The sequence below is a fragment of the Rhinolophus hipposideros genome (assembly GCF_964194185.1).
Source record: "Rhinolophus hipposideros genome assembly, chromosome: 22".
Classification (NCBI taxonomy): domain Eukaryota; kingdom Metazoa; phylum Chordata; class Mammalia; order Chiroptera; family Rhinolophidae; genus Rhinolophus; species Rhinolophus hipposideros.
The window spans coordinates 19,543,868-19,570,492 of NC_138068.1; the positions used below are offsets into that span (position 1 = coordinate 19,543,868).

General features: G+C 43.7%; 1 protein-coding gene across 2 annotated transcripts in view; it reads right to left on the reverse strand.

Annotated features, from left to right (window-relative positions):
* Positions 1–861: 861 nt before the first annotated feature.
* The window catches only part of PHF20 (PHD finger protein 20), a 117,670-nt gene continuing 91,906 nt past the window's right edge, over positions 862–26,625 (reverse strand). For both annotated transcript variants that reach the window (XM_081034645.1, XM_081034644.1), the window contains 8 exons: positions 24,983–25,081; positions 24,094–24,258; positions 22,969–23,147; positions 16,575–16,674; positions 13,480–13,675; positions 8,439–8,844; positions 6,537–6,720; positions 862–2,550 (listed from right to left, as the gene is read on the reverse strand). In XM_081034645.1, coding sequence (XP_080890771.1) covers positions 2,408–2,550; positions 6,537–6,720; positions 8,439–8,844; positions 13,480–13,675; positions 16,575–16,674; positions 22,969–23,147; positions 24,094–24,258; positions 24,983–25,081 — 1,472 coding nt within the window. In that variant the 3' untranslated portion in view covers positions 862–2,407. The remainder of the gene's footprint in view (positions 2,551–6,536; positions 6,721–8,438; positions 8,845–13,479; positions 13,676–16,574; positions 16,675–22,968; positions 23,148–24,093; positions 24,259–24,982; positions 25,082–26,625) is intronic.

Here is a 26,625-nt window from a genome sequence, read left to right on the forward strand (position 1 = left end):
CCCCTGGGAACATTCCCTTAAGAAAAACTTACCCCTGGGAACATTCCCTTAAGGAAACCTACCCCTGAAAACATTCCCTTAAAAAATAATAATAACCAGCACCCCTTTTTTCTCCAAGGCACATAAATCAGAAAAAGGACAAATAACAGAAAAGAATAAATAGGGATGGGAAACAGTGCTCGGGGCTCTCGCTCACTGCTGTGTCAGTGGAGGCTTGAGCCCAGATTCGGATCTGTAATAAAGAGTGTTAATTTGTCCAATTCGGCTCCGTGGTCATTTCTTGGGGACTCGCTCCGTAACAGGTAGTGTACATATTTCTAAATGGTAACAGTAATACTTGCAAATAACAGTTTCCAGTGCTCCAACTTGGGGTTAATTCATTCAACTTGACCCAGGAATGAGGATGGAGCCCCTCAACATGGCTTTAAATTAGGGAAACACACTGAGGTTATCAGAATTAGGAGTCATCCCTGCTTCCCTAAGGATAAAAGTCACAATGAGTGATATGGGATTATTTCTTTACAAAATAAACAATAAACCCAATAATAGGCAAAATTAGGGTAATTCAGTTTCTGCTTCCATCTTTGAAAAAGACACGAGACTGACTAAAGTTACAGCTTCCCCAGATGTGACACTCAAATTCATTTTCAGAAAAAAAATCAGTAATCTAATGCTATGAAACACCGCACAGTTGTGGCTACAGAAAACCATCCTGTTTCTTCCCTTTTCAGACAAGTATCACAGTTCTGAAAATGTGGCTGTCTGATAAATGATGCAAAACCTGGATGCCACGCACACTCCTTGAGCGTTTCTTCCCATACCAGAAACACCAACGTTAGCAACTGGAAACAGCCTCTCATAGAGGAATTGTGTCAGCTTTATTACGGACGTCACATCTACATGTATGCCTTCTGATGGATAAGCTACAGCAGGTCAACTTGTCCTAAATTCATTTTATAATCACATGGTGAACAAATCACTAGACAGCGTTCCCTGAAACAGATCTTGGTACAGAGGCTTTCCTGACCACAATGACCTGTGCCTTAAAGCCTAACCATTCCACAGATCACTGGACATATGGTCATTGCTACTGAGATATTGGCTACTTCACGTTTACATAGTAAATATTTGCAGCATATAACATTACAGATTCAAAAACCCATAATTAACTTGTGTTAATGGACAACTGTGCTTTGATTTTTGCCTTTAGTGATAAGAAAACTAAACGGTGAAACGGGTCACTCCTCAAAGCATGGAACATTTTCTTTAACTTTGCCTAGTAAGGAAAAACAACAATATAGCAATTACACGTGGAACCGTAACCTGTGAGAGTAACAAATATTGTCTCAAAAGGTACAAATTGTACCTGGACCTTAAGCAGCATAATAATCACCTTTATCTCACAAAATAATACAAACAGGATATTTAAACTGTTAAAGTATATTAAAACAATTCTGAAAATGCCACTACTGAACATACACCCTTCAGAGAAGGAGAAAAGCGGCACATGTAGAATCTGAAGTTTGTTTACAATATAAAATAAGGTAGATCCCCAAACCACATTCTTTGTAACAAATCTTTACAGTGAAAGAGTTCAAAATTTTGGGAAACATTTTTTGGACATTAAATAGAACTGGGAAGCTGTCAATATTAAGAAGTAGGTAGAAAACGATGTCCTTTGGGTTCCAGACCTTTCCTGCTTCAGCTTGGAATTCCTCCTAGATTCTTATTACAGTGAGATTCGAGTTTCTCCACAGGCTGTATGGGCTTTGCTACAGAAGACACAACCCAGCCAACTCTGGGATGAAAGCATATAAAACTTGTCCCGGTACCATGAAGTCATGCAAGAGATGTGAGAAAAGTGACGAGTCCTAAGAAGACAGGGCAGCCAAGGCCTCTGCTCCTTTCCAACCTCCACAGAATGGTGAAGTCATGACATTCTGGAAAAATGAAAATGATGCCTTCTGCCTAAATTCATGCCAGGCAGAAACCAAATGGCTTGGCATGTGCCCCAACCTACCAGAAAATTCAATTAAATAAGCTGCAAGTTGAATTTATAACTTGTTTCTGATGAAACTTTTTTGGCTCTCATTCTATTTATCATCAGTGGCACGATTTCAAGTGAAGTTTGTGCAAAAAGACTCACTCTCCATCCAACGACGTGCACAGAAGAAGGGAATCCCAGGAGTCTATTTGCTACCTTCCTTGGTAGGCTTTGAGATCAGTGCCCAGCCCTCCAGCAGTCAAAATGGCCTCTTTGTCCAATGTCCATCACACCCCCTGCCCAGATCCCTGAAGTCGGTCGGTGTCACGTGCATTCAGCATGCTAGGTTTATTTATTTAAATATGCGAAGTTCCTCCTGCAGGGGCCCCGGGCTTGTGCCCCATTAGTTTTGGGTGCCCACTTTCACGTGGAGCAGCAGAGCGCGATCTGCTGCACCTTGCCCAGGTCCGTCAGCAGCTGCTTGATGCAGTGCTTGAGCTGCGGGAGCCTGGCCAGCGGCTCCGGGGGCTCCAGTTCCCCGGTGTAGTCCAGCCAGCTCTCCAACACTGTGGGCAGAACAGAGAGAGAGGACTCAGTGACTCCCCAACACTTGATTCATAAGACTATCAACAACAACTCAGGCACCAAATCCCATCTGAGCATTCCTGGGAGGCGGGAAGGGAGGGCAACACTGACTCATCACCCTCTCTGGAGAGGATTAACATCTAGAACAAAGCTCAAAAGCTTTGGAGCAGCGCAGTCCAATAGAACTTTCTGCAACAATGGAAATGGTGTACGTCTGTGTTGTCTAGTACAGTAGCCATAGGTAGTTACTGAGCACCTACAATGTGGCTAGTGCAAATGAGGAACTGAATTTAAATTGTATTCAATCTTAATTAATTAAACAGCCACACATAGCCAGTGACTGCTGTCACTCTAAAGCTTTCTCACCCATGTTGGAAATCAGAGTCTGATATTTTCGCCTCCTGTTAAGAAAAATGAGACTCTAAAGGGACTTGAAATGGTCTATTTTTATCACCATAAATTCTGATTTGCTTGCTTCATATTAATCCCTATCATTAGTACAGAATACTCTGATTTTATTTTCTCTTGAAGTATTTAGTATAAGATGTCCAGGTACTAATGCACTTGATTATAATTGGTTCCGTATCTAAAAAGCTGTCATGCTTTTCTGAGAGCAGGAATTTCTCTTTAGGAAGATGTCTGTTCTTCCCCAGGCAACTCCCTGAAGCTCTGGCATTTGGGGAGAAGTCATCTTGGAACGCTGCATCTTGGACAAAAGCCAGCCCCTCCAGGTAGGCCCTGTGCTTACCCCAGCATGCCTATAGCCTTTCTAGTCCTGTACTGAGCACCTTCTGGACCCTGGATCCAGAGTTGCAGAAAGAGGACAACTCATCCAGTGCCTGTTGCTCAAGCAGCTCGCAGTCTCACACACAATCCTCTTCCTTGCTCAGACTCAGCCCTCTACCTTCCTTCCCACCTTTTAAAAATCCTGTATTTCCTACAAGTTACTTCTCAGAGAAGCCTTCCCCAACTCTACACCTGGAATCCAGTCCCTGTGTTATGGGTGCTACGCTACCACATGTTCTCCTCTGGAGCACTAACCATAATTTGTAATCATATATAATGTAATGATTTGATTAATATCTGTCTCGACCACAACACCAAGCTCCATGAAGGCACAGGCCGAGGTGGCCTTGCTCATCATTAGACCCCTAACACTCAGTTGTCCCTGGAACATAGCAGGCACTCAGCCACTCAACAGAGGCGGTGAGAGCATGTGGGAATGCTCTGGCGGAATGCCCGGTGACTGATCGGGCTCCATGGAACTCACCTTCCTCCCTCTATCATATTTCTTGTTGGCTCTTGGGGGTTCTAAGGAGGAGGAACCTATCCCCTTCCTGATCCCAACAAGTACCGGGACTTAAAAGTAAGAAAAATAAAGAAAAATAAAAAGTAAAGGACCAAAGTCACATGAGAGGGACTAGCGACCTCCTGAGAAAGAAAAAACTCCATAGCGACCAGTTCCAATACAGCAGTAAGTTTAAAAAAAAAAAAAAAAAGAAAGAAAGATACTAGGAGACAAGCCACTGCTCAACAAAAGGGCACAAGAGTAAATGATGGAACAAAGACCCAAAGCCAATGCTGGAAGAGCTCATCTGGGTGAGTCTGAAGAAGAGGCAGTCAGGGCTGGCGGGGTCAATTCTGAGAGAGTGAGAATGTCAATCAGTCTGTCCCTGGCAAGATGACCCTACGATTGACGAGAGGCCCCTCTCTTAAGGTCACCGTAACTACCTCAGATCTGGTTTCAGGCTTACTGAAGACCTCTCCCAACTCTGTGACCCAGGAGGCAAGCACCAGGAGAAAGAGCACCAGTTTGCAAACAGCATTGTCTGAACGTGGTTAGGAGGACTGGTTAGAGCCCCGAAGCTGAAGCCTTCTCTAAACCTGTAGGTCTGAAGACCAGGCCCTGGACTGGGAGCCAACAGCCTCTCCTCTGGATCCAGGATCCAGCAGGCCAGCCTTTTCTCCACACCAGGTGCTGGAGCTAAGTCGCTCTTTTAAGGAAGCTCAACAGCTTCTCAGCAGTATGACGACTGCAAGCAAGGGAAAGGGTTGCATTTCAAATGCGCTCTCCCAGACCATCTGGATAGAGGCCAACGCGCTCTAAAGTAACACATTTTCTTAAAATAATAATTTCTAATGCTAAAAGATTGAGTATTTTCATGGTCATTAAACATCTTTTGTCTTTTAGTTTTACAATACTATTCACACAACCACCTCAATTATTGAATAATGGTTAATATTAAAACAATGACATTTTAAAACATATTTATCAGTCAATATAACAGCTTACTAGGCTTTTTACAAAGTAACATTGTCCCCCAATTCCTATACAAGCTTAGCTTATCTTGATGGTATTTAGATGAACTGAAGAGTTCACTTACTCCCCACTGTAGTGGAAATAAAACAGGATTCTTATGAATAAATTAAATACAATGCAAAAGTCAGTTTATCTGAATAAAATCTTTACACTTTATAATTGATTTTCGTGCTTCCTTGGTATCTCTCAGGGCCTTGAGTAGCAGATCTCCGACAGAGTATGTGGCCCCAAATCAGCAGGACACAGAAGAGGCCCACTGGAAGGCTAGAGAAGGGAGCCTCGGCTCATCATCCTTACCACCGCTCATGCTGGGCCGGAGGAGAAGTCGGTGAGTAAAAAGTACATAGGCTCCGACTTCTCCCCATAGGGCAGGTTCCTTTGACAACAACAGAATGTTCGCTGTTTCCACCAGTGCCAGGCCTCCCCTCAGGGACCCAGAGCCATTCCTACTGCCATTCTTCCAGAATCTGTCATTTTCAGTCTGCCATTCGATCCCCTTTCAGCCATCTACGAGCAGGGTTTTCATAGACAGTGACATCAGTTGCAATTCTACGGAGCCCAAGCAAACCTTTTAGGAGTAAAGGAGACACAAACATGCCCCCTTTCAGAAATGCCCTCACAATGGACCCTGCATTAGCATCCTATTCCCACATCAGCTTGAGGGCATGGGCTAGGTATCTCTGTTTCTCACTGCCCTCCAGCAGGGCAATCCCTTTTCCAATCGTGCTAGTCCTCTTTCACCCACTCTGGAGTCACCCCCTCTCCAGCAAAAAACATCATCCTCCAAGCTCCACTTCAGTCCCAGGGGTTCCAGGAAGCCTCCCTGTCACCGCTTCCCCTTACAGCAGCTCTCCTCTGGCACGGCCTCTGCCACACGTGTCCTGGCCATACCTCATGAATCTAGCCTGGGTAACATATGGCATTGTTCTGAGTTATTTCATGTTAAGTATGTTTTATATCCCCAATTAAAGCAATAATAGCTTGACTGTACTCAGAAATCCTCAAACAGAACATTTATTTCTTAATCAAGCCCCATTTTAAGAATGAAAACAAATAATTCGGAAACAAGTGAACAATCAAGAGGGAATTCTGTCTTCGAAAACCAAACCGGCAACTTCCTGGGAATCAAAAGGGACTGAACTTGATCATGTACATCGTCACAAGTTCCGTCTTCCAAACCCATCTGCTAGTACCACTAACATCTGGGAGAAATACCCAGGGACTACACAAACGACTCAGTCAAGTTCTTAAATCTCTACTGATACGGAGGAGAAAGGCTTCATTTTAGATTTATCAAAAGTTGAAATAAAAGGTTTTTTTCAGATTAATCCTCAGATACCCTAAAAACTCAATTAAAAACTTGGTTACTGAGACGGTCAGCTCGCACACGGCCTGCAGGCAGTTCAGTTGCTCATCTGTACACTCTCCTTTGCAGAAGGGATGGGGCAGATCTTAGACATGCATGATAAATACTCAAAGTAAGGCCGGCCCATCTGGAGGGGAGAATGGAGGTGGGCAAGACTGAAAAAAAGAGAAGGCAAGAACACAGCTGTCCCTGGAGAGCTAGATTGGGGGTTCAGAAAGCGGCTCATCCCGGCGGACTCACAGTGCCTATTAATGGGCAGAGAGCCAGGGAAGGAGCCCTACCATCCAGCTCCTTCTCAATGGAGTCCATCCTATGCGTAACTTCATCCTGAAGAGATTCCACGTGAGTCAGCAGGTTGAACTGCCACTGGTGCTGGGAGCTCAGCAGCCCCTCTCCGCCTCTGTCCAGCAGCTTCCGAGCAGGGGCTTCCTCTGGTAGGACCTTTTTGGAGACGTAGTCCCTCACCTGGTGATGCAATGGCATTTAAGTTACTGAGTGGAGACAGCTCCCAGCCCCTTCTCCAACCAGCCAGTGTTTGTAACTATTTGAAAAACCAGCTGCAGCGTGAATATTCCAAATCTCTACCTCCCTTTCCTCCCACTCTCGGCCACTGGGCAGACGCGTGCCTGCTGTACCAACTGCAACCACCGCAAGGCAGCACAGACCTCTGGCTCAGAGGGCCCCACAGCAGCTTTCCAGTGACTGGCCAATGCCCGAGGCCTGAAGTAGGCCTCCCAGAATGGCTTCCAGAGCCCTGAGCTAAGAACAGAGCTGGGCGAGTGTAGATCAGGATTAGTATATGGGAGTCAGAAAAATTAGTTTTAAGTCCTAGCTCCGTGTCTTGCGGAACATATGAACCTGGATGAGTTACTTCACTTCTCTGAGCCTCTGTTGCTTTATGGGAAAGATGGAAATAGTAAAACCTACTTTTAAGGTTCATGAAGATAAAATGGGATACAGTTTATGAAACACAGTGCCAGCCTATAGTCAGTCTGCCATCGATGAAAGGAATTTTTAACCCTGGCTGCCATGTTTAGGCCCAGTATTGTCTGCCTCGCCTGCAGGAGCACAAACCTTTTCTGGGGTTGGTGATCTCAACTTTTCATTCATTCATTTGAAATGAAATAAATTCTAGCTGGTATTTACTTAGAACTTACTATGTGCAAAGCCATGTGCTGAGAGCTTTTCACAGATACACTGGGCAATAACTGAAAGGTCACTCTCACTGACTCCATTCTACAGGCGGCTGAGGAGACACATCTGAGGACGAAAGTGACCTCAGAATCACAGCAAATCGCTCAGTCCAGACTTGAACCTGGGTCTGTCTCCAAAGACTGTCCTTACCAGCCTTGCCCAGCACTGTTGAGACACTGGCAAGGGCACAGGCTTAATGAGGTGCGATGGCCCCCTTGGGCAGCTATAATCTAGGACACTCCCTCACTCTCAGCAACGAGAAGCAATGCACCCAATGCTGGTGATACCAACCCGCACGGTCAATCAAGTCTGTGAAAGTGAGGATGACAAGGTGGGGAAGCTCTCCAATCACCCAGAGCCTCACTGACAACTGAGGACAGTGCTGAACAAGGCCAGTGAACAGTTACAGATGACAACTTTGGCAAGAGGATGACACAGCGGGCTCCAGAAGAGAATGACTTGAATAATGAAACAAAAATGAGAGTGGCTCTTGGGAAACTGATGAAACCTACAAATGTTTTGACCAAACAGACTGTTCTTATGTCGGGGCTGAGAAGTTAAAGGTCAGAGTAAAGCTATCATAGAATTGTATTGAAAAACGATGCCTAACAGGACACTTGACTCATTCTTTCCTCATGCTAAGAATTAGCACCTAGGTGCAATTATAATGTAACTTGTGTTAAAGAAAAACTCCTTTTCCTAACTTGGTTCCATTTACCAAGTCCGAAGCAAACCTTTCCTCCTTGCTACTTCCCACCTCTCCACCCCACCCCACTGACTATGCCATTTTGTGGGTGCCTCCCAGAACCAAATCAAGTGGGCTCTCCTGACTTTGCACCCATTTTAGCAGACCAAAAAAACACCTATGAAGGCAAATTTAAATATAATTCTACAATAAATACAATTTCACACTAATCATCTTCCATAGAACATTTAGCCCTAGAACTTACAAGCACCCCCACCAAGAACAATAAAAGTGAGCCACATACCTTTGGGGAGCTGGGTTTGGGGTCACTGTCACCCCTGCTCCTGTCTTGGTCTAGAGGCCAGCCCAGGCGTGGGGAGAGAGAATCGTCGCCATTCTCGTGGAGGGGGTTGACTGCATCCTCAAGGGCAGAGCCCCGGGTCTCCACCACCAGCTTCTGCTCCACAGCAGGGTAATAGGCGCGGGGCTTCTGGTAGCAGTGCTCGCTGGTGATATAGGACTCCTCCACAGACCGGGGCAGGGGCAGCGGCAGGGGCTTCTCCACCGCCCCGTTCAAAGTTCTATAGCTTGGGGCTTCCTCCTTGCTCTTGGCTTCCGCGACATGGATGTGTTTGGAATGAGACCTTCCGTCCCCTGAGTGCTGTTTCCAAGGCTGACACCACAGCTGCAGGTCAGGGTGCTCCCTGTTTCTGTGGGGAGGGGAAACACGGAGAGGGCACTGGAGTAACTGGAACCACTCAAGGGGCTTCACGGTTCCCAAACCCTCTCCCAGTAGGGAGAGAGGCTCCCACCTGGGCCATCTGGTCACAAACCGTCCTATGCCAAGCAAAGAGGGAATGAAACTCTGCGGTCTCTGAGGGGACCACTTCCAGGCAACATCCCACTGTATACATTGCGGCGAGTGGACCAGACCTGCAGTGAGAAGGCCTGACTGCATTTCACTCAGCTGCGGATTAGCAATGCAGCTGGGACGGGTCACTCAGCCAGCCTTGTTGCCATTTCCTCCTCTGCAAAACTGGGCTAACCATCTGTCTGCCATCAACCACTGAGTTTGGTGAAGATTAAGTGAATTAATTCAAATGGAAGGACTTTGTTGGTGGCAAAGTGCTTTTCAAATGTGACTTGCTAAAAATAACCCTAACTTATTAATAAACAAGGCACGATAATCCGGGTATACAATGGCACTCAATTATAAAAATGCAATGATGACACAGGGAAGGGGGGAAAACACCAAAAGTCATCTGTGTATAGGTCACCAATAAGAAAGTTTTTTAAAATTCTTCTAAAATCTTCTGTTCTCACCATTCCAAAGAGAAAAGTTTGCTATTAAAGAAAAGGGATTCTGATCCTTTTTTGGGCCACAGACTCCTGTGAGATAATGCTGAAAGCTCTTCCTACATATATATATATATGCACATGAAGCTCTGTATATAACTTCAGTTTCCTAGATTCATTCACTGTTTAAGTTTTGACCCAATGGAGGTCAAAACTTATTAATTTATTGAATCAATTATAAAAAAGGAAAAATAGAATAGAAATATAGAAAAGAAAATATTAAAGTAGGAGTAGGTGTTTTGTGAAATTTTAGTTTCAGTTTTATACATGTGAGTGAGATAAAATGTATTCCTTACTCTGAGATATATGTTTAAGTTTAAAAGCCACTACTTACTCCTCTAGATAAAGTTCACCTTTTAACTCCTCTTTACCACCCAGAAGTTCCATTATAACCTTTGATCATTAAATAAAGAAGGAAGAAAGAAAGGAGGGAGGGTGGGTGGAAAAGAGGAAGGAAGGAAAACTGGGCTTCTCCAGTAAGGTCCATCAGCTACCAGCAGCAACTAGCTGGGAGGGCAGTGTCCTCCAGGAAGTGCTGGGAAACAAGTGGAAGGACAGACAAGTGCTACTCACATTTGGCTCACAGATGTGTTGAAACATGTGGGGGTCTTTCTGACTGTCACAATGACGAGGGGTATTACTGGCATTTAGTCCCCAGAATCCAGGGATGCTCCACATCCCGTAATACTCAGGCCAATCTCACACAGAGTTAGTCTATGGTATAATTGTCAACAGTACCTTCCCAGCCCCGGCTAAGAAACACTGAAACCAGATCAGCAGAAAGGCACAAGCTTAACTCACTAGCAACTCCCACACATGGGTACCACCCCCACCTCCCTCCTCCAAAACACACATTTCAATGAAGCCTTCCTGCAGAAATGGAATAGGTCATAAATATGAAGGCATGGATCTTACAGAACCTAAAATTCTGCTCCCAAGGGGCTGCAACTATCCTTTCTCAGCATTCCCACTCCAGTAATCTCCAATACCAGTACCACTCCTATCTATTGGGGAAGGAGAGGAAACAACCAACATCACCTCCAACAGAGTATCACAGCCTATACAAGGAACCCCAGACCCCAGACACACCTCTGAAATCATAACTGCATTGGGGAAATGGGAGCCATTGTTAACTCTAAAGTTCACTATCATCAGAAATCTGTTAACGTGGAACATATAAGCCACAGTATAGACTTCCTCTTGCATGAAAATCACAAAAGTCTTTGCTTCCTCCCTCCTGTAAGTTTCATCTCCCAGCTAAGACCTGAAGCCCCAACTACTACTCTGCACAAGCATGACTCTGGCCTTGCCTTGTAAGCCCTGCCAATCAGGAAGAAGGTACGCACAGCCATGCATGCTACTTTTTAAATGACAACAGATGCTCTGAATTTATTCCCAGTTTTGTTTGCCTTTGAAAATTGATCGGCCAGGCCACTTAGGAACAATATGTCTGAGCATGAAGTCCCAGAGCCTGTGAGAGCAGAGACTATCGATGTGTACGCAGACATACTGGGACCATGTCCCATCTCCCAGGATCTTTTCTACACATGAATGACTACACGATCCCCCTTACACCTCTGCTGAACTGCTAAGAGAAGTCAGCCTTAATTCCAGTACGAAGTCACTACTACAAAGAGGAAGGATGGAAACGGGGATTCAGAAGAGACAAAGTTCCCAAATATGGAACACAGGCAGGAGCTCTGGCATCTCGGTGAGAAGAAAGAGAACCACCATCCGACTGAATCCTCAGATGAAAAGAAATGTAGCAAAGGTCACAATGAGCAGCATCACCTGAGTGTTTTAGGCTCTCACGTGGACCACCTTCTACCTACCTCAGTCAATTTCTGGCAACTCATTAAGAAGAAATTCATTTGGTTGAAATGTGGCAAAGTTTTCCAATTTTATAAAATGTGACAGAATAGCTAGTCTCTGACATCCTATCGAGGGCTGTCACCTGATTCAGTTCCCCTCAACAATAATGGCTATTTTCCTCTCCACAACTATCCTTCCCTTCCCTAATACGCACTTCCACCCTCACTGCTGAGTTTCCGCAGGGCACATGGCCACCTGCAGTTAGGTGTATCCATGAAACTGCTTGTTCCCCCTTTCTCCCTTCTTCTCATCCTGGGGTTAGAGCTGAGTTGAGGTACAGATGCCACTCCTTCAACCACGCAGATGAGGATAATCCCAACAGACTGCCAGAGCATTAAGACAGAAGGAACTCAAATCCCCAAGACCACAGCCAGAATCCTGGAGAAAAGTTACCGACCTGGCCTGGACCCCTGCCTTCTTCTGAACCATGCATTATGCGAGAAAGAAAATTCCATTTTGTTTTAGCCTCTATTTTTGAGGTCTTTGTTATAGCACCCTAGCTTTTATAGCTTAGCTTTTATAGCACCAAACCAATATATACCCCGGCTGAACAAGCCCTGCTCAACCTCTCCTGGTCATGCCAGTACTTGGAGCCAGGCCTCTGTGTGACGCCAGAAGCAGCAGACCCTCATGCTGCCACCTCAGGGCTGTGATGCTCTGCCTGACTCCGAGAGGCCTCCAGGACTAGTCAGCACAAAGAAAAGCTCAGCGGAGGGTGGTCTGTCAGATCTAACGCACTCGAGGCGCCAGTTTGTTATTGTTGATGAGAGACTTTTACAGAAGAGAAGCTGTCTCTGCTACAGACCGTGCTAATACCAAAAGAAAATTCACGGAACCACTGAGGAGAGGCAGTTAGAAAGGCTAGGACAAGTACTTGACGGGAGCCATGGTCTACCCCCCAGAAACCACAGGAATGGCTGCCCCACTTTAGGTCCAGTTGTCCTGTTTGGTAAAGTGGGGGTAGGTTATAAAGCCAAAGGCCCCAATAAGAGCCACATTTCTTTCTCAGAGCTTACGTGAACTTGGGTCACCTGACATGTGGAATGCAACCACAGAAAGGAATTCACACTCAATTTAAATCCAGACTCTGGCCACTAAAAGCCAGAAATCCAGCTCCAAAAGGCCTAAAGCTTTTCTGTATGAGCAAACCGTCTACAAACATACTTATTAAGCAATCCCTATGCGAGAGGCAGGCTTGCTAACAGCATTTCTTCCAATACCTTCCAATTTTACTTTGTTTACGAATCAAGAATGTTTAGGATGAATGGATAAATAGAAGTGGTATTATTAGGTTGGTGCAAAAATAACTGCGGTTTTCGCAATTATTTTTAACCTTTAAACCTAATTACTTTTGCACCAACCTAATATATACAATGGAATATTATTCAGCCTTAAAAAGAAAGGAAATTCAATACAGGCTACAGAATAGATGAACCTTGAGGACATTATGCTCAGTGAAGAGAGCCAGTCGTAAAAGGACAAATATTGTAGGATCCCATTTATACGAGGTAGGGAGGTATGTATAGTAGTCAAATTCATAGAGACTGAAAGTGGAATGGTGGTTGCCAGGGGCTAGGCGGAGCGGAAATGGAGAGGAGTCATTTAATAGGTATAGACTTTCAGTTTTACAAGACACAAAGAGTTCTGGAGATTGGCTGCACAACAAGGTGAATGTACCTGACTCTTACTGAACTGTACACTTAAAACCAGTTCAGATGGTAATTTTTATATTATGTATATCTTATCATGATTTTAAGAACAAAAACAAAAAAACTCAGAACTGTACAGCAAAACAAAAACAAACTGAACTACAAATACATACATCGTTATCTTGATTATGGTGGTGGCTGTAAGGGTGTATAGATCTGTCGAAACTCAATAAATGTGAACCTCATTTATGTAAGCATACCTCAAAAAAGGTGATTTTCTTTTTTTTTTTTTTTAAACAATGTTTTATAACAGAATTTTTAGTAAAGGTCTCAAACTCATCTCTTATCAGTGATTTTGTGGCTTTCCAATTTCTCAAATTTATCCTGCCTCCAGACCCGCACCATCAGAGCCCGCCCATCAGACCTGCACCATCAGAGCCCGCCCGAGGCTACGGCTGCCACACTTACTGCAAGATGCTCATCTTGAGCTGCAGGCCGTGCAGAACCTCGATCACTCTCTGCACGTCACCGAGAAGCTGGTGGGTGGCCACAATCTTCTTGGCATTCTGTTGGGAGTAGTTCTCTTCTAGAAATGCCAGGCCGTGCATGTGACCCCTACTCAGCCACTCCTTGTCATACCAGTACTTGAAGCTAGGCCTCTGACCTGAAACAGTGACAATGACAGTGTTAATACTTGGCCTAAAGGAAACCCCGGCCATTTCATCAAGGTACAACTATCACACAAACTAAGGGAAGGATGGATTGGTGTGTTCATTTTGTTCCTTTATTCCTCCAATATACATTTACTTGGCACCTACTATATACTAGGCTATCTACTAGGTGTTAGGGACCAGGTAGGGAGTAAGGAATGAAAATTTCCTGATCTCCAGGAAACAGCCAGAGATGCAGTAGGAACATGGATATCTCCTTACATTTAATCACGGCATCCCCTCTCCTACTTAAAACCTGCAAAGACTTCCTAGCACGCACAAAAGAAACCCAAGCCCTAACTCGGGCCTCCTGAGGCCTGTAGGATCAGATCCTTCCTTCCCTCCTGGCCCTACCCTTCCAGGGGCCTCCTTTCAGTTTCTGGAACACATCAAGCTCTTTCTGGTCTACAGTCCTGGCTCTAGCACCCGCCCTGTCGGGAGCACTCTTCTCCAAGGCCTTTGCCGGACTGAGTCCTTACCACCTCTCCTCAGAGAGGTCTTCTGTCACCTCCCGATGTAAGAGAGTCTCTTCAGTCCCTCCTAGTTGTTCACCATCTCTTCGTTTTTGCCCCCTCAGAGCATTCATCCCTAGCTAACAAGTTCTTGCTCGACTGATTTTGACATCTGTTTCTGGCCCCAACTCCACTAAGAGCCACAAGAATAGGAACCATCTTGTTGACAGTTGTATCCCCAGTGCCTTGCAAAAGGCATCTTGAATGGATTTATCAAATGGAAGGGAGCTCCAAGTCCCCCTCCAACTGTCACCTACCATCTAACTAAATAATGGCCAGGCCCCCTCCCTTTTCTGGACCTCTGCTTCCCATCTGTTACAACAGATGAACTGGATGGCTTCAGTGGTCTTGTTCATTACAGGGATCCTTAGGAAGGGCTGAAAACACAACCATATGTAACTTGGCAGTGTTTCCTGCTCCAAAAGCCCAGGGAACAGCTTTCAACCAGACTGCTGTTCACCTCCTAATACCTAAAAACCCTGAAATACCCCGGGTTATCCCCACGAAAGTCCTTGGGCTCTTTTTCTTTCTGGCTTTACCAACATGTGTCGTGGGGATGCACCCTGATTCTGTTAAAAACATCTTTAAGTAACCTCTAAAGAATAAATCTGTTAGGTTAAACTTCGGGCCCAAGTCACTGCAGAGTCAAACACAGTCTATAAATGTGGCAGACACTGAGTGCTCAATGCAAAGAGGAATCTATTCATAGTCTTGGCAGTTAGAGTTATAAAAGTTCAGAGAGTGTGTAGGAATTGACAAAGACGGTGTATATGATTTCTAAAAAGAGAAAGAATGAGAGACAACCAAGTAGACAGAAGAGATTTTTAAGCAGTGCCCCCAAGAGCCCTAAGAATGATGTGCGGGATCTCAGAGGCAACTGCTACTGCAGGAGTGGCCTGAGCAGCAGGACTCAGGGCTGTACTACCTGTTTTACATGACAGAGGCCAGAGACACTGGTTCTCCTTCTCTGTCACGTCCTTTCTGGGCCTGTATTAGCTCACTTGTCAAATGCTGGTCTCTGAGATCCTGCCCATTGATAATATTCTATGACTCATAGACTAATCTGACCATATTTTTTCCTTGGGATAAAGGGAACACAGGCAGATTAGTCTCTGTCTGTGGACTAATCTAGCGCAAGGAGATATAGTGTCACAACAAAGGTTATCAGGGGACCTGCTTGCTGGAAAATGAACTACAGTGGCCAGCCCCTCCATACACAACCAGCAAAATCAAGAAATTTGGCCCCACAAGCCAGTTCTAATTCCAATTTGCTTTATGAGATTAGGAAAGTCATTCATATCCCTGAGCGTCAATTTATTTCTCATAAGCAAAAACGGGAACAAGAGTTCCTACCAGGCCCCTCAGAGCACTAAACGGAGTAACAGAAGCAGAGGCTCTCAAGAATTATCTAACTGTAATGTGATCATGGGAATGGAGCTGAGGGGAGACCTTACAAGTGGTAAAGGGAGAAGATGTCACCATCCCATTGACAGCAAGACAAGAACCACAGATTTATTATCCACCCCTCAGACTTCTGGAAAGGGGCACCCAAGAGCCACAGGCTAGCCCTGTGGCCAGGGCACAATGAAACTAACTGATTCTGCTACAGAATTAATTCACTGCTCTGGGTGGCAGACCAGCTCTTTGAAACGGCACCTTTCCCGTACCTTCAAGAGCATGTATCTCCCTTCCTAGTAGCAACGAAGCAATGAAGGGCGATGCCACCAGAGGGAGCAGCGGCAGATTTCTAACCCTCCAACAGTCTCAAAAAGCCAAGGACAGAGCCCACACACATCCTCCTGATCTGCCAAGCAAAGGGAAAGGTGCTGCCTTGGGCAGCACGTATTCTGAAACTGGAGTGATACAGAGAAGATTAGCATGGCCCCTACACAAGGATGACACGCACATTTGTGGTGTTCCATAGTTTTTACAGAGGCTTAGTCATGCAAGATGAAAAAGTTCTAGAGATCTGCTGTACAACACTGCTTAGTTTACAAACAATACTGTACCATACACTTAAAAATCACTGTACCATACACTTAAAAATCTGTTAAGAGGGTAGATCTTATGTTACATGATTTTTACCACAATAAAAATTTTACAATTCTAGTTCAAGGCTAGGCCTTCCACTAGGTGAACCTCTTCACACATGGCCTCTTACTGCTAAGTTCAGGACAGCTGGCCACCAGGTGAGTGAGTGACAAAGGCGACGAGGTGTCGTAGTCTAGCCGATGCTGAAGAAACGAGTCTCAAGACCACAGACACTTAGGCTACTTCACAGGCAGCTGTGCTCAGGAAAAGGCTACATACTGTTAAGATCCCTGACTCTAGAAATCTCTACCTGGAGGGTCTTGGCAAACATAACAGGTGTATTTCTCAGGCACATTTTCTTCCAGTAATCCCATGCAGACCCCATGCTGCCAGCACTGGCACTCTTCACACTGTTAGAATTAAAGAAGCAATAAAAATTAAACTCAGAAGGTATCCTCCGTCCAAAAATAAGACCCACCTGTGGGGGAAGGGGACAGGGGGATGTAGAAGGAGAGGGGAGGGTGAGCACCCCCAACTGACTTACACAGGAACTGGGGCTGCAACCACTCATCTAGAACTGAGCTAGCGTATGGCAGCTACTGGCCACCTGGGGCTCTTTGTATTTATTTACATTAACAAATTAAGTTAACATTCAGTTCCTTAGTCCCACCAGCCACATCTTAAGTGCTCAATAACTACATAAGGCTAATGGCTACTGTGCTGAACAGCACAGATGAAGAACATTTAAACAGTGCTGGTCTCAGAAAAATGACTATTTTCGTTTCCATTTCTATAGGCTTTCATTGTTCTGATCACTTTATGAGGACACACAAAAACTGTTCAAGTCCTTAAGGAAAGGTTAACAGGGAATGACAAAAACCTGAGTTTGAATTCTGGTTCATTCATTCATTAGCTAAGTGACCTTGCACAGGTCACTTCTCCATCCTGGGCTTCAGTTTCCCCATCTGCAAAATGGGATACTAGTCCTACCAACCAACCACAAGGGGCTGTTTATGACGAATCAATGGGTCATGTACAGCAGCAACTATCTCACAGCCCAGAAAACAGCTTTACTGTATTAAGAGCCTATTACTACTACTACCAATGGGCAGGCTAATTCACTTTGATGCCTCCTGGAATAACCATGGGCTGGCACTTCGCATTTATTCTCTCTAAACCTTACCAAAGGTCACACAGCGGAAGAGAAGCAACAGTGAATCAGAACACAAGCCAGGCAACTTGCAAAGCTAGTTCTTTTAACTCCTAGACTCCACTGCCTTCCCTGGGCAATGGGAGAGGAAGGAGAAGGAGGGACAGGAGGCACAGAAGGAAAGAAAGGGGCAGACAATGAGGGCAGCCTTGGGAGACCTGAGGACAGTAAGCAAGCCTGAGGGCTAAAGGCCCAGAGGAGGAAATGGAAAGGAAAAAACAGATACCACCACGGATAGTACTTGAAGCAATTCCAAACCATGACCCTAAATCTTTGTACCCAACCAAAAGTATAGCTCTGGAAGGTGGACAGTGAGCTTCCTGACATGGCCTTATGGGTCGACCACCAGCCTGGACACAAGGGATTAAAAGGCCAAAGCTCAGCAAGTCTTCAGCCACTTGGAGTCAGACAGTCCCCGTCAGTAAGAGGGCTGTCGTGGGCAGACAGAAACCCTCTAGAAAGCTGATCATATCAGAGTCGACAGGGGCAGAGCTGGAAGAGAGGTTTCAGATGAAGATCTGGTCCAGATTCTTCAATTTCCAATGAGGACACTAAGGCTTGTTCAGAGGGAAAGGAAAGAGTGCCCGACAACAAAAGCAGTTAACAGCACACAAAAAACCACAGACTAATAATAAGAATGAAAGTCTCTCAGCATTGACTTTGTAAGTGTCTTAAGAACTAGGATTCCAAATACATGGTGATGGACGGAGAACTGACTCTGGGTAGTGAACACACAATGGGATTTATAGATGATGTAATACAGAATTGTACACCTGAAACCTATGTAATTTTACAAACAATTGTCACCCCAATAAACTTTAATTAAAAAAAAAAAAGAAAGAAAGCTATCTGGAGGAAGCAGTTCAAAAAAAAAAAAGCACTAGGATTCACCACAATTGAATCAAATACAGCCAAGTTGAATATTTCAGAATAACTTTTTTCATGTGGGTCTGGCTAAAATACATTACTCATTTTTTAAAAGTTTAAATTTAGAAATGAACAAGAATAACAGAAAAAATAAAATAAGAATAAGTCTAAGACTATCTAAGAATAAAACATCTAAGATAAAATATCTAAGAATAAAACATGCAACATCTCTATGAAGAGTTTTAAAAAGTTTTAAAATACTATTTCGAGGACACAGAGACTTATTAAGTCAATGGTGAGGTGTACTTTATTCCTGAACAGCCAGAGTCATTATCATGAGCATGTCATTTCTCCTTGGGTTAATCTATAAAAATAATGCAGTGCCAATAAAATTATAAATGAATAGCTTTGGAACTAGATAAAAGCTGATTTTAAAATTAATAGCCAGAAAATTTGTAAAAAAGAAGAGGGTACCAGCCCTACAAGGTATTTTTAAAATATTACAAAGATACAGTAATTAAAATAGAATTATACAAGTAAACATATAGACAGATGGATCGACGGAAAAGAAGAGAGAATCCAGAAAAGATCCAAATACATACCGAAAGAGTAAATAAAGATGAAATTGGTGGGGCATAATGTTGGGACAACTGGGTAGTAGTCATAGGTCTCACCTTATACCAGGATAAATTCCAGGTGGCTCAAATATTTATATGGTTAAAAAAAAAGGAAAAAGAAAAAGAAACCTCAAAAGTACCAGAAGAAACCGAGAGAAAATTCTTTTTATTAACCGTTCTATAAACTTTTATGAACTTCCAATGAGGAAGCAACTATTATTGAAATTTCAGAAGCCACTGAAGAAAAGTTAATATACTTGACCTCACAAAAACCAGTCTGTAAGGCAAGTCAAAATAGAGGTGACAAAGTGGGTACAAATATTTCTAACTGTTCTCAGAAATTCAAAAAGGTACTACAAAAAGCTTATACAAAGTAGTAAAATCAGCAACCATTCAACAAAAAAATGAAAAAGGACAAGAACAGACGAGTCAAAGGAAAAAAACCTAATTCTTAAATAAAAAGATGTTCAAATGAACTATCCAAAGAATAAATTAATGTACAACTACCTGAATTAATATAAATTAATGTGAAATAAAACAAGACTAATAAACACATACACAGTATTCGGGGATTACATGTAAACATCAATCACTTCTTTATACCTTTATGTACTGCCTGAAGTTTTTCCAATAAACATTTACTACTTTCACTATGAAAGTGTTATTCTCATGAAAAACTGTTTATAGAGCATAATTTTTATTTATACAGAGGGTGCCAAAAAATGTATACACATTTTAAGAAAGGAAAAATTTGTATTAAAATTGTAATACTCAATATATATCAATAACAAAAGATGAATACAAGTTTATGTGTATACATTTTTGGGCACCCCTGGTATATGCATGTGTATGTGTGTATTCCAAAATACGTATTAACTGGTTATCCCAAGGCAAAAATAATCTGGGCAATTCTTGTTTTCTTTTCTGTGATTTTCTGCATTTTCCAATGCTACAATTATGAAATTTTTTAAACGTTTATTTAAAAATAAATCACGAAATGGCTATATTAATAAACTGTTTTTTCCCACTTCTCTGAAAAGCCAAGATAAAAAAGTTCAACAGTACCTTGTACTTACAAGGGTGCTGGTGAGACTGCTCTTTGATTCTGCCTCCGGGGGGAGGCTTCACATCATACTATGACAAATAGTAGTATTTGTCAAAATTATAAATGCACATACCCTTCAGTCCAGGAATTCCACTTCCAAAACTTGGTCCCACAGGTATACTTACACAAAATTATTCATTACATCACTTAAGATTAGAAACAATCCAAATGTCCATCAACAGAGGAAGGGTTAAATAAATGATCATCCATCCATTCATTATGCAGCCATTTAAAAAAAATGAAGCTTTTTTATGTTTGAAAATGGAATGGTCTTCAAAAAAAGATATTGAAAATACTACATATAAAATAACATTTGTGTTTAAAAAGAAATATGGTTGCATAGTAATATGAATGTACTCAATGCCAATTCACTTAATTCCACATACACTTAAAAATGATCTATGCATACTTTGCGGAAAAAAAAGGAGGAAAAATGGAGAGAATATATTTGTTAATGCTTGTGTAGCCACAGAATGTTTCTGGAATGATATACAAAAAGGTGATGAGGCTGCCTACAGGGCAGGGTAGTTGAGGGACACAGGTGAGGGGGCTGCTTTGCTCTGTATACCTATGTTTACGTTTTAGACTTTGAACTATGTGACTACATTCGCTAGCAACAAATAAACAACACGAATTTCAAAACAAACAAAACTTTTTGAATGGGCTCCTTGTTAAAACTGGTACCCAATCTTTACTGGGGTTTGGCACCTAATATATATTTTTGTTGGCCTACGGCAAAGGTCGGCAAACTACAGCCCACAAATCAGATGGAGTCCTGTTTTTGTAAATAAAGTATTATATGAACATGTTCACTCATGCTCATTCATTTTACATGTTGCCGACAGCTGCTTGGGGCAGAGTTGAGTAGTTAGGACAGAGACCGTATGGCCCTCAAGGCCTAAAATATTTATTATCTGGTCTTTTAAGAAAAAGTTTGCCCTGGAGCAATTAAAATTAATGCACGCATCTTCTAGAAAACAAACTTTCAATGTATTCTAGGGTTATACAAATTATCAAAGTTAAAAATTTGTTTTAAGAAAAGATTATTTGACCCTTCCTACATGATGAATACATTTAAAACTAGACGATGAATAAACTGAAGAAGTTTTAAATGTATTAGCTCCTTCTAAATTTACGCCTTTTGCTAAAAGTTACTCAGTAGAAAAGGTGCACTGCTCACAATGATAAGGAAAAGTAAGAACCTGTCCCTCTATAACACAATGCCAGCTGGACAGCAGGAAAAGCCTACAACAAAACCCAACAAGTCCTGAAGTGAGCTCATCACCACGATGCCAGATAGGAAGGCACAGTGTGAGCTGAGCTGAGGGGAAGGCCCTGGGAAGCAAGAGATGGAGCTCAGTTCCTGACTCTGCCATGTGACAGCTGGTGTGGCCTCACTAGCTCCCGACTTTGTTTCTTTATATAGCACAGAATGGCACATCAAGCTCTATCCCCCAAACACCCTGCGATCCTTGCTACTTATAAAGGACCACAGTGGGTCAGCACTGGGTCTCATGCTAATTAGCCGGAATAGCCTTGGCAGGGCCACCTCCATTACTCACTCACCAAAGATGTCTAGGGACAAACGAGGACCAAATCAGGCTTCCAAGGCCTGGAACTAAGCACACACCCAGAGGCAGGATAAAAACTAACAATCTGTAACATCCTTTTTAAAATGCACAGGGAAACGTGTTCCAAGCTTAATGTTATAATTCTGCACTGTTAGGCTAGCTCAGTATTACGTTGTCCTTGGAACAAAGCTTTTCCTCCCATCCTGATTAATCAAAGTGACTGCACAGCATGCTGCTTCAGGAAAGTCACCCATACAAAGGCCACGTGCATCGGGCTCATCTCACAAAAAAAGAAAAACAACTAAGCGATTGAAATGCTCCAAGTCGTCAACTATCCCAACCGTGGCTGCGCATCCGACCTCATGGGAACAGGCCCACCACTCATACTTCTAAACTTCAAAGTGCAGATTATCCATTTGGAGCTTTCAAAACGACCGCTTTTACCTGTTATACATTTTGGGTTTCTGTGAAAGAGAACGGTTCCTCTTTCACAGAAACCCAAAGAGAGGGGTTCTGATGCTGAACAAGTTTGAAAACGGCTGACCTAGGCATCCTGAAGGTCATCGTATCAGGTAGCATTTGAGACCATTCATGTATGTACCCGGAATTCCCAGAGGTTATCATGAAGGCTATTCAAAAGGAAAGACACTCCCCCCAAATCCTAACCAGTATAACCATGACTAAGAAACTCACCTTCTCTGGACAACCAGGCAGCTGCCAAGACATGCAGGGTATTTCTGACAGCCCTTGTAGTCAGCCAGAGAGGAGCCACCTCCACCAGAACCGTGATTAAGAGCAAGAGAAGGGCCAGAGGCAAGCAGGCAGGGAGGCCCAGCCCACAGGCACCTCCCAGCGATGGAAATGACAGATACAAGTGTCAGCAAAATAAAAAACAAGAAACAGACAAGTTATCAAACTGGCCTCCATGACTTTAGGCCATAAAGAAAATTCCCCTCAGAGAGAAGGTACGGGTCCGCAGGAAGATTAAACTGCCAGAGATTCAGGGCGCTGCTGTCCAACTCCTTCCTCACTGTGTGACCACAGGCAAGGCTCTTCCCAGTTACGGGTCCCCACTGCCCCAAGCAGAGCACGAAAGGTGTAGACTCAGTGATCCCTCAAGTCCTCTCTTCTTCTATAACAGGCTATTGACACCAGCCTGAGATTCGGAGGAAACTGAACCAAACAAGCAAAACTCGATGTACTGCTAACACTGCCTACCTGGGGCTTCTGACATGACCTGTTATTTTTGCAAGCCTCCAACTGCAGTCCCTCGAAATTCCCTCCAAGGACCAACTTGCGCTTCTCTATACCTGTCTCCTGGAAGCTCTACCTACCTGAATCATGAAGTCATTTTCCTCCTGAACCTCGCAGATGCAGCGGACCACTTCAAAATCATAGCGGTCGTCCCCATCCAGTTCCTCGTCTGGGTTGGTGGTCACGTCGACGTCCTGCCCATACTCCTCATCGCTCCAAAGGAAGCTCTCAGAAGAGCACTCACTCAGATTATCCTCCTCTGGGAAAAAAGGGAAAACAACAGCCACTATTTTAAATTATGTTATAGACTTTTCAAACTCCTACATTGTCAACAGTGGAAATGACCTCACAGACTTACTCTATGAACTTTCAGAGCTGGGAAATGGAGACTCCAATCTGTTCCTAGGGCCTGTCATCTAGTAACAGCCCAAACAATATGGGTTACTTAGCAGTGAACTGAACTCCACTTCCTCATTTTACTGAGAAGCCCAAGGTAAGTGGCTGCTCAAGGTCACAGAGCTCATCTCTGCAAAGCTGCAACTCCTCATGAACGTATAGGTCACCATCCCTCAGGACTCACACATGTTCTTCAACTTCATCCCAGCCGACCAACCCGGACCTGACTTACAGTCAAGTCTGTATCCAGAGTCACCTTTAAAACTCTGTAGATGGTGGGGAGTGAAGAAGGGGCAGATTCCAGGGGTAATCAGAACTAGAATCTGCTTAGTCAGTTACAGCTAACCTTTACTGATCACTTATTCTATACCAGATACTGTTCTAAGTATTTTCTACATGTTTATTAACTCCTTTAAAATTCACAATCACCCTATAAATTGCTAGAGAAGGGGTAGCTTCAAGGTTGACTCAGATTTCCCTGAGCAACCAGGTCAGATGCAGAGGCCATCAGACAAGAAATGGAGGAAAGCGAGGGCAGGTGTGCAAGGGGATGGGGATAATGGATTTGGTTACGGACACACCAGCTTGGAGGTCCCTAAAAGACATTCAACTAAGAGCAAAGTTGGAAAGAAGGGAAGTTCAGGGAAGGTACAGAATGGCCTTTGTTTCGTGTGATGTACTTCTTATTTTAAAAATATAACAGATTATGCTTGCAGAGAGCCTAGGGAGTAGATTGCAGTATCCACATAAACCCAGCCTTCTCTGACTGTAGTGCGATGGAAATGATCAAGCCAGCAGGGCCCCCTTACCGGATACTTTCACTTTCCCTTTGTGGTTTCCGGATTCTGAGCCATGGAGCTGTGGGCTCATATGGACCCCCGGCTTGTGTGAAGACCCACACCTGGTGACAGCAAATGCTTTGGGTGGAGAGGGTTCCTGGGAGGTGTCACTGATCTCCTCACTGCAGGGGCATTCTGGAAGAACAGGATCAGGAAGGAATTAGCACCCCCAGACATCATCAGGGCATTCCAGAATCAATCCCATCCAACCAGCGGTACCACTGTTCAAACAGCTCAAAGGTTTGAGAGCAATTCGAGTACAAAGGGGTGTGGAGGAGAGACTTAGAGATTAATTCTGCTGGCTATCTCTGAGGACCTCAAAACCAAAAGCGTCCTCCTCCTCATCACCTCTCTTCCCCCTTTTCTGGTAAGATTGTTTTTCTAAGCCACAAGATACACTGAGAATAAAATGTGGTGTCCCTTTAGCCACATTTGAAAGATTGAAACACTGATTTTCTTACAAACCCAACATTTCTGTGAGGGCTAGACATATTCTTTTCAAGAAGTGAATCCTTTCCTAAAAGGGTTCAGATATGTGTTCGAGTTGCATCTGTACGCAAATACAGTCCTTTGCCTGCATACCCTCTGCTACTATGAGGCTTTCATACGTATTGCCCTGTGACAGGGCACACTGGCCAGTGCAGCCCAAGGGAGGGCTTTTCTAAATGCCAGTGGCCTTCTAACTCCGGGGTGAGTGGGCTCCTCCCCTGCCAGGGCCCATGCTCGGCTGAGCTCACAAGCTCCATTAAAGGGCTGCTGGCCCTTCCTCTCCTCCGTGCAGGCTGGGAGGCCAGGCCTGGGGAGAAAGCAACCCCGTGGCCCACCCCTGCATGGTAAGGAAACCCTAGGGAAACATTACCAGGTTTGGTTTTCTTTTTCTTTTTCTTTTTCTTCTTTGGCTTCACTCTCACAAACTCTTTGAATTTCTTCTCTTTATTCTTTTCCTTGTCTTTTGCAGCTAGAAATAAATACAAGTGTAAGTATTGGCATTCTAATGCTTTGTTTTCTACTCTGGGTATTTATTGTTAACTAAGTAAGCATGTCCAACATAATGAACGAAAATAGGTGGTAGAACAGAGTTCCGGGTCTGTTCTGCCTGGAAGGTCACCTTCCATCGCCTTCATGGCTCTGGATCCCCTCCTCCATCATTTAGCCTTCAGACCTGGAGTCAGCAAATTCTGGCCACCGCCTGTTATTGTGCCTAAATTTTACTGAAACACACCACGCTCATTCATTATATGCTGACTATGGCTGCTGTCATGCTTCAACAGCAGATCTGAGTAGTGAAGACAGGGACCTTGTGACTCTCAAAGCTGAATATTCATTGTCTGACCCTTTACAGAAAAAGTTTACTGACCTTACTTAGATCAATGTTTCTCAATACTGGTGTATCACATACTGCAATCACTGGGGGAGACTTAAAAAGTGAATGCCGGGGGTGGGGGGTGGGTGATGAGGGTAAGGAGGATCAAATATATGGTGATGGAAGGAGAACTGACTCTGGGTGGTGAACACACAATGGGATTTACAGATGATGTCATACAGAATTGTACACCTGAAATCTATGTAAATTTACTAACAATTGTCACCCCAATAAAATTAATAAAAAAAAAAAGTGAATGCCCAGGTCCCACCCCCAGAGATTCTCATTTAATTGGCTTCAGGTGTGACCTGCGTGTCAGGATTTTTTTTTTTAACTCTTTTTTTCCTTTTCAATTCACAAAACATAAAATTACCCATGAAAAACGACCAATTCAAACCTTCCAAATACCACAACTTCATTCTCTGCTACTCTCCACAGCAAAACTCCTTAAGTTATTGATACTCCCATCCAAACTTTTTGTCCCTGCTCAGCATCATACTAAACATCCCAGCTAGTACAATAAAATACAGATTGGAAAAGGAAGACATAAAACTATCTGCATAGACATAACTGGCTATGTGGTAAACCCCGAAGAATTGACAAAAAAACAAAAATTGGAACTAACAGTAGTTATAGCAATGTTACAAGATATAAGGTTAATATACAAAAGTCCATTGCTTTCCCATATATTAACAATGAACAGTTGGAACTTGACATCAGTAAATAGCAAAGAGGCCTGTATGTCTGCATTGGAATTGAAATTAGAATTAGGTAGAGGGAAAGATGATGATGCAGAGTAGAGGCAGATCACACAGGGCCTTATAAGGAAGTTGGCCTCACCATGAGGGATTGAGGGGGCTTCTGGAAGGATCTGAGTAAAGGAGTAATAGGACGTGATGTACCTTCACCCACACACATACAGAAACTGTTGCCCAATCGAGTTCTTAATTTGTAAATCCAGGTCTTGATAGCCTCCAAACTAAAGTAACCGTATGCATTAGTTCAGTGAAATGCGACCAGCATTAACCCAGTCAGTAGCAGAACTGGCTGAAGAAGAGGTGTCACCTAGGTCCTGGATCCCTGAGCTCAAGGTGAACACGTAAGGTCTACACTGCCAAAGCCAGGGCCTGCCCTGGCAC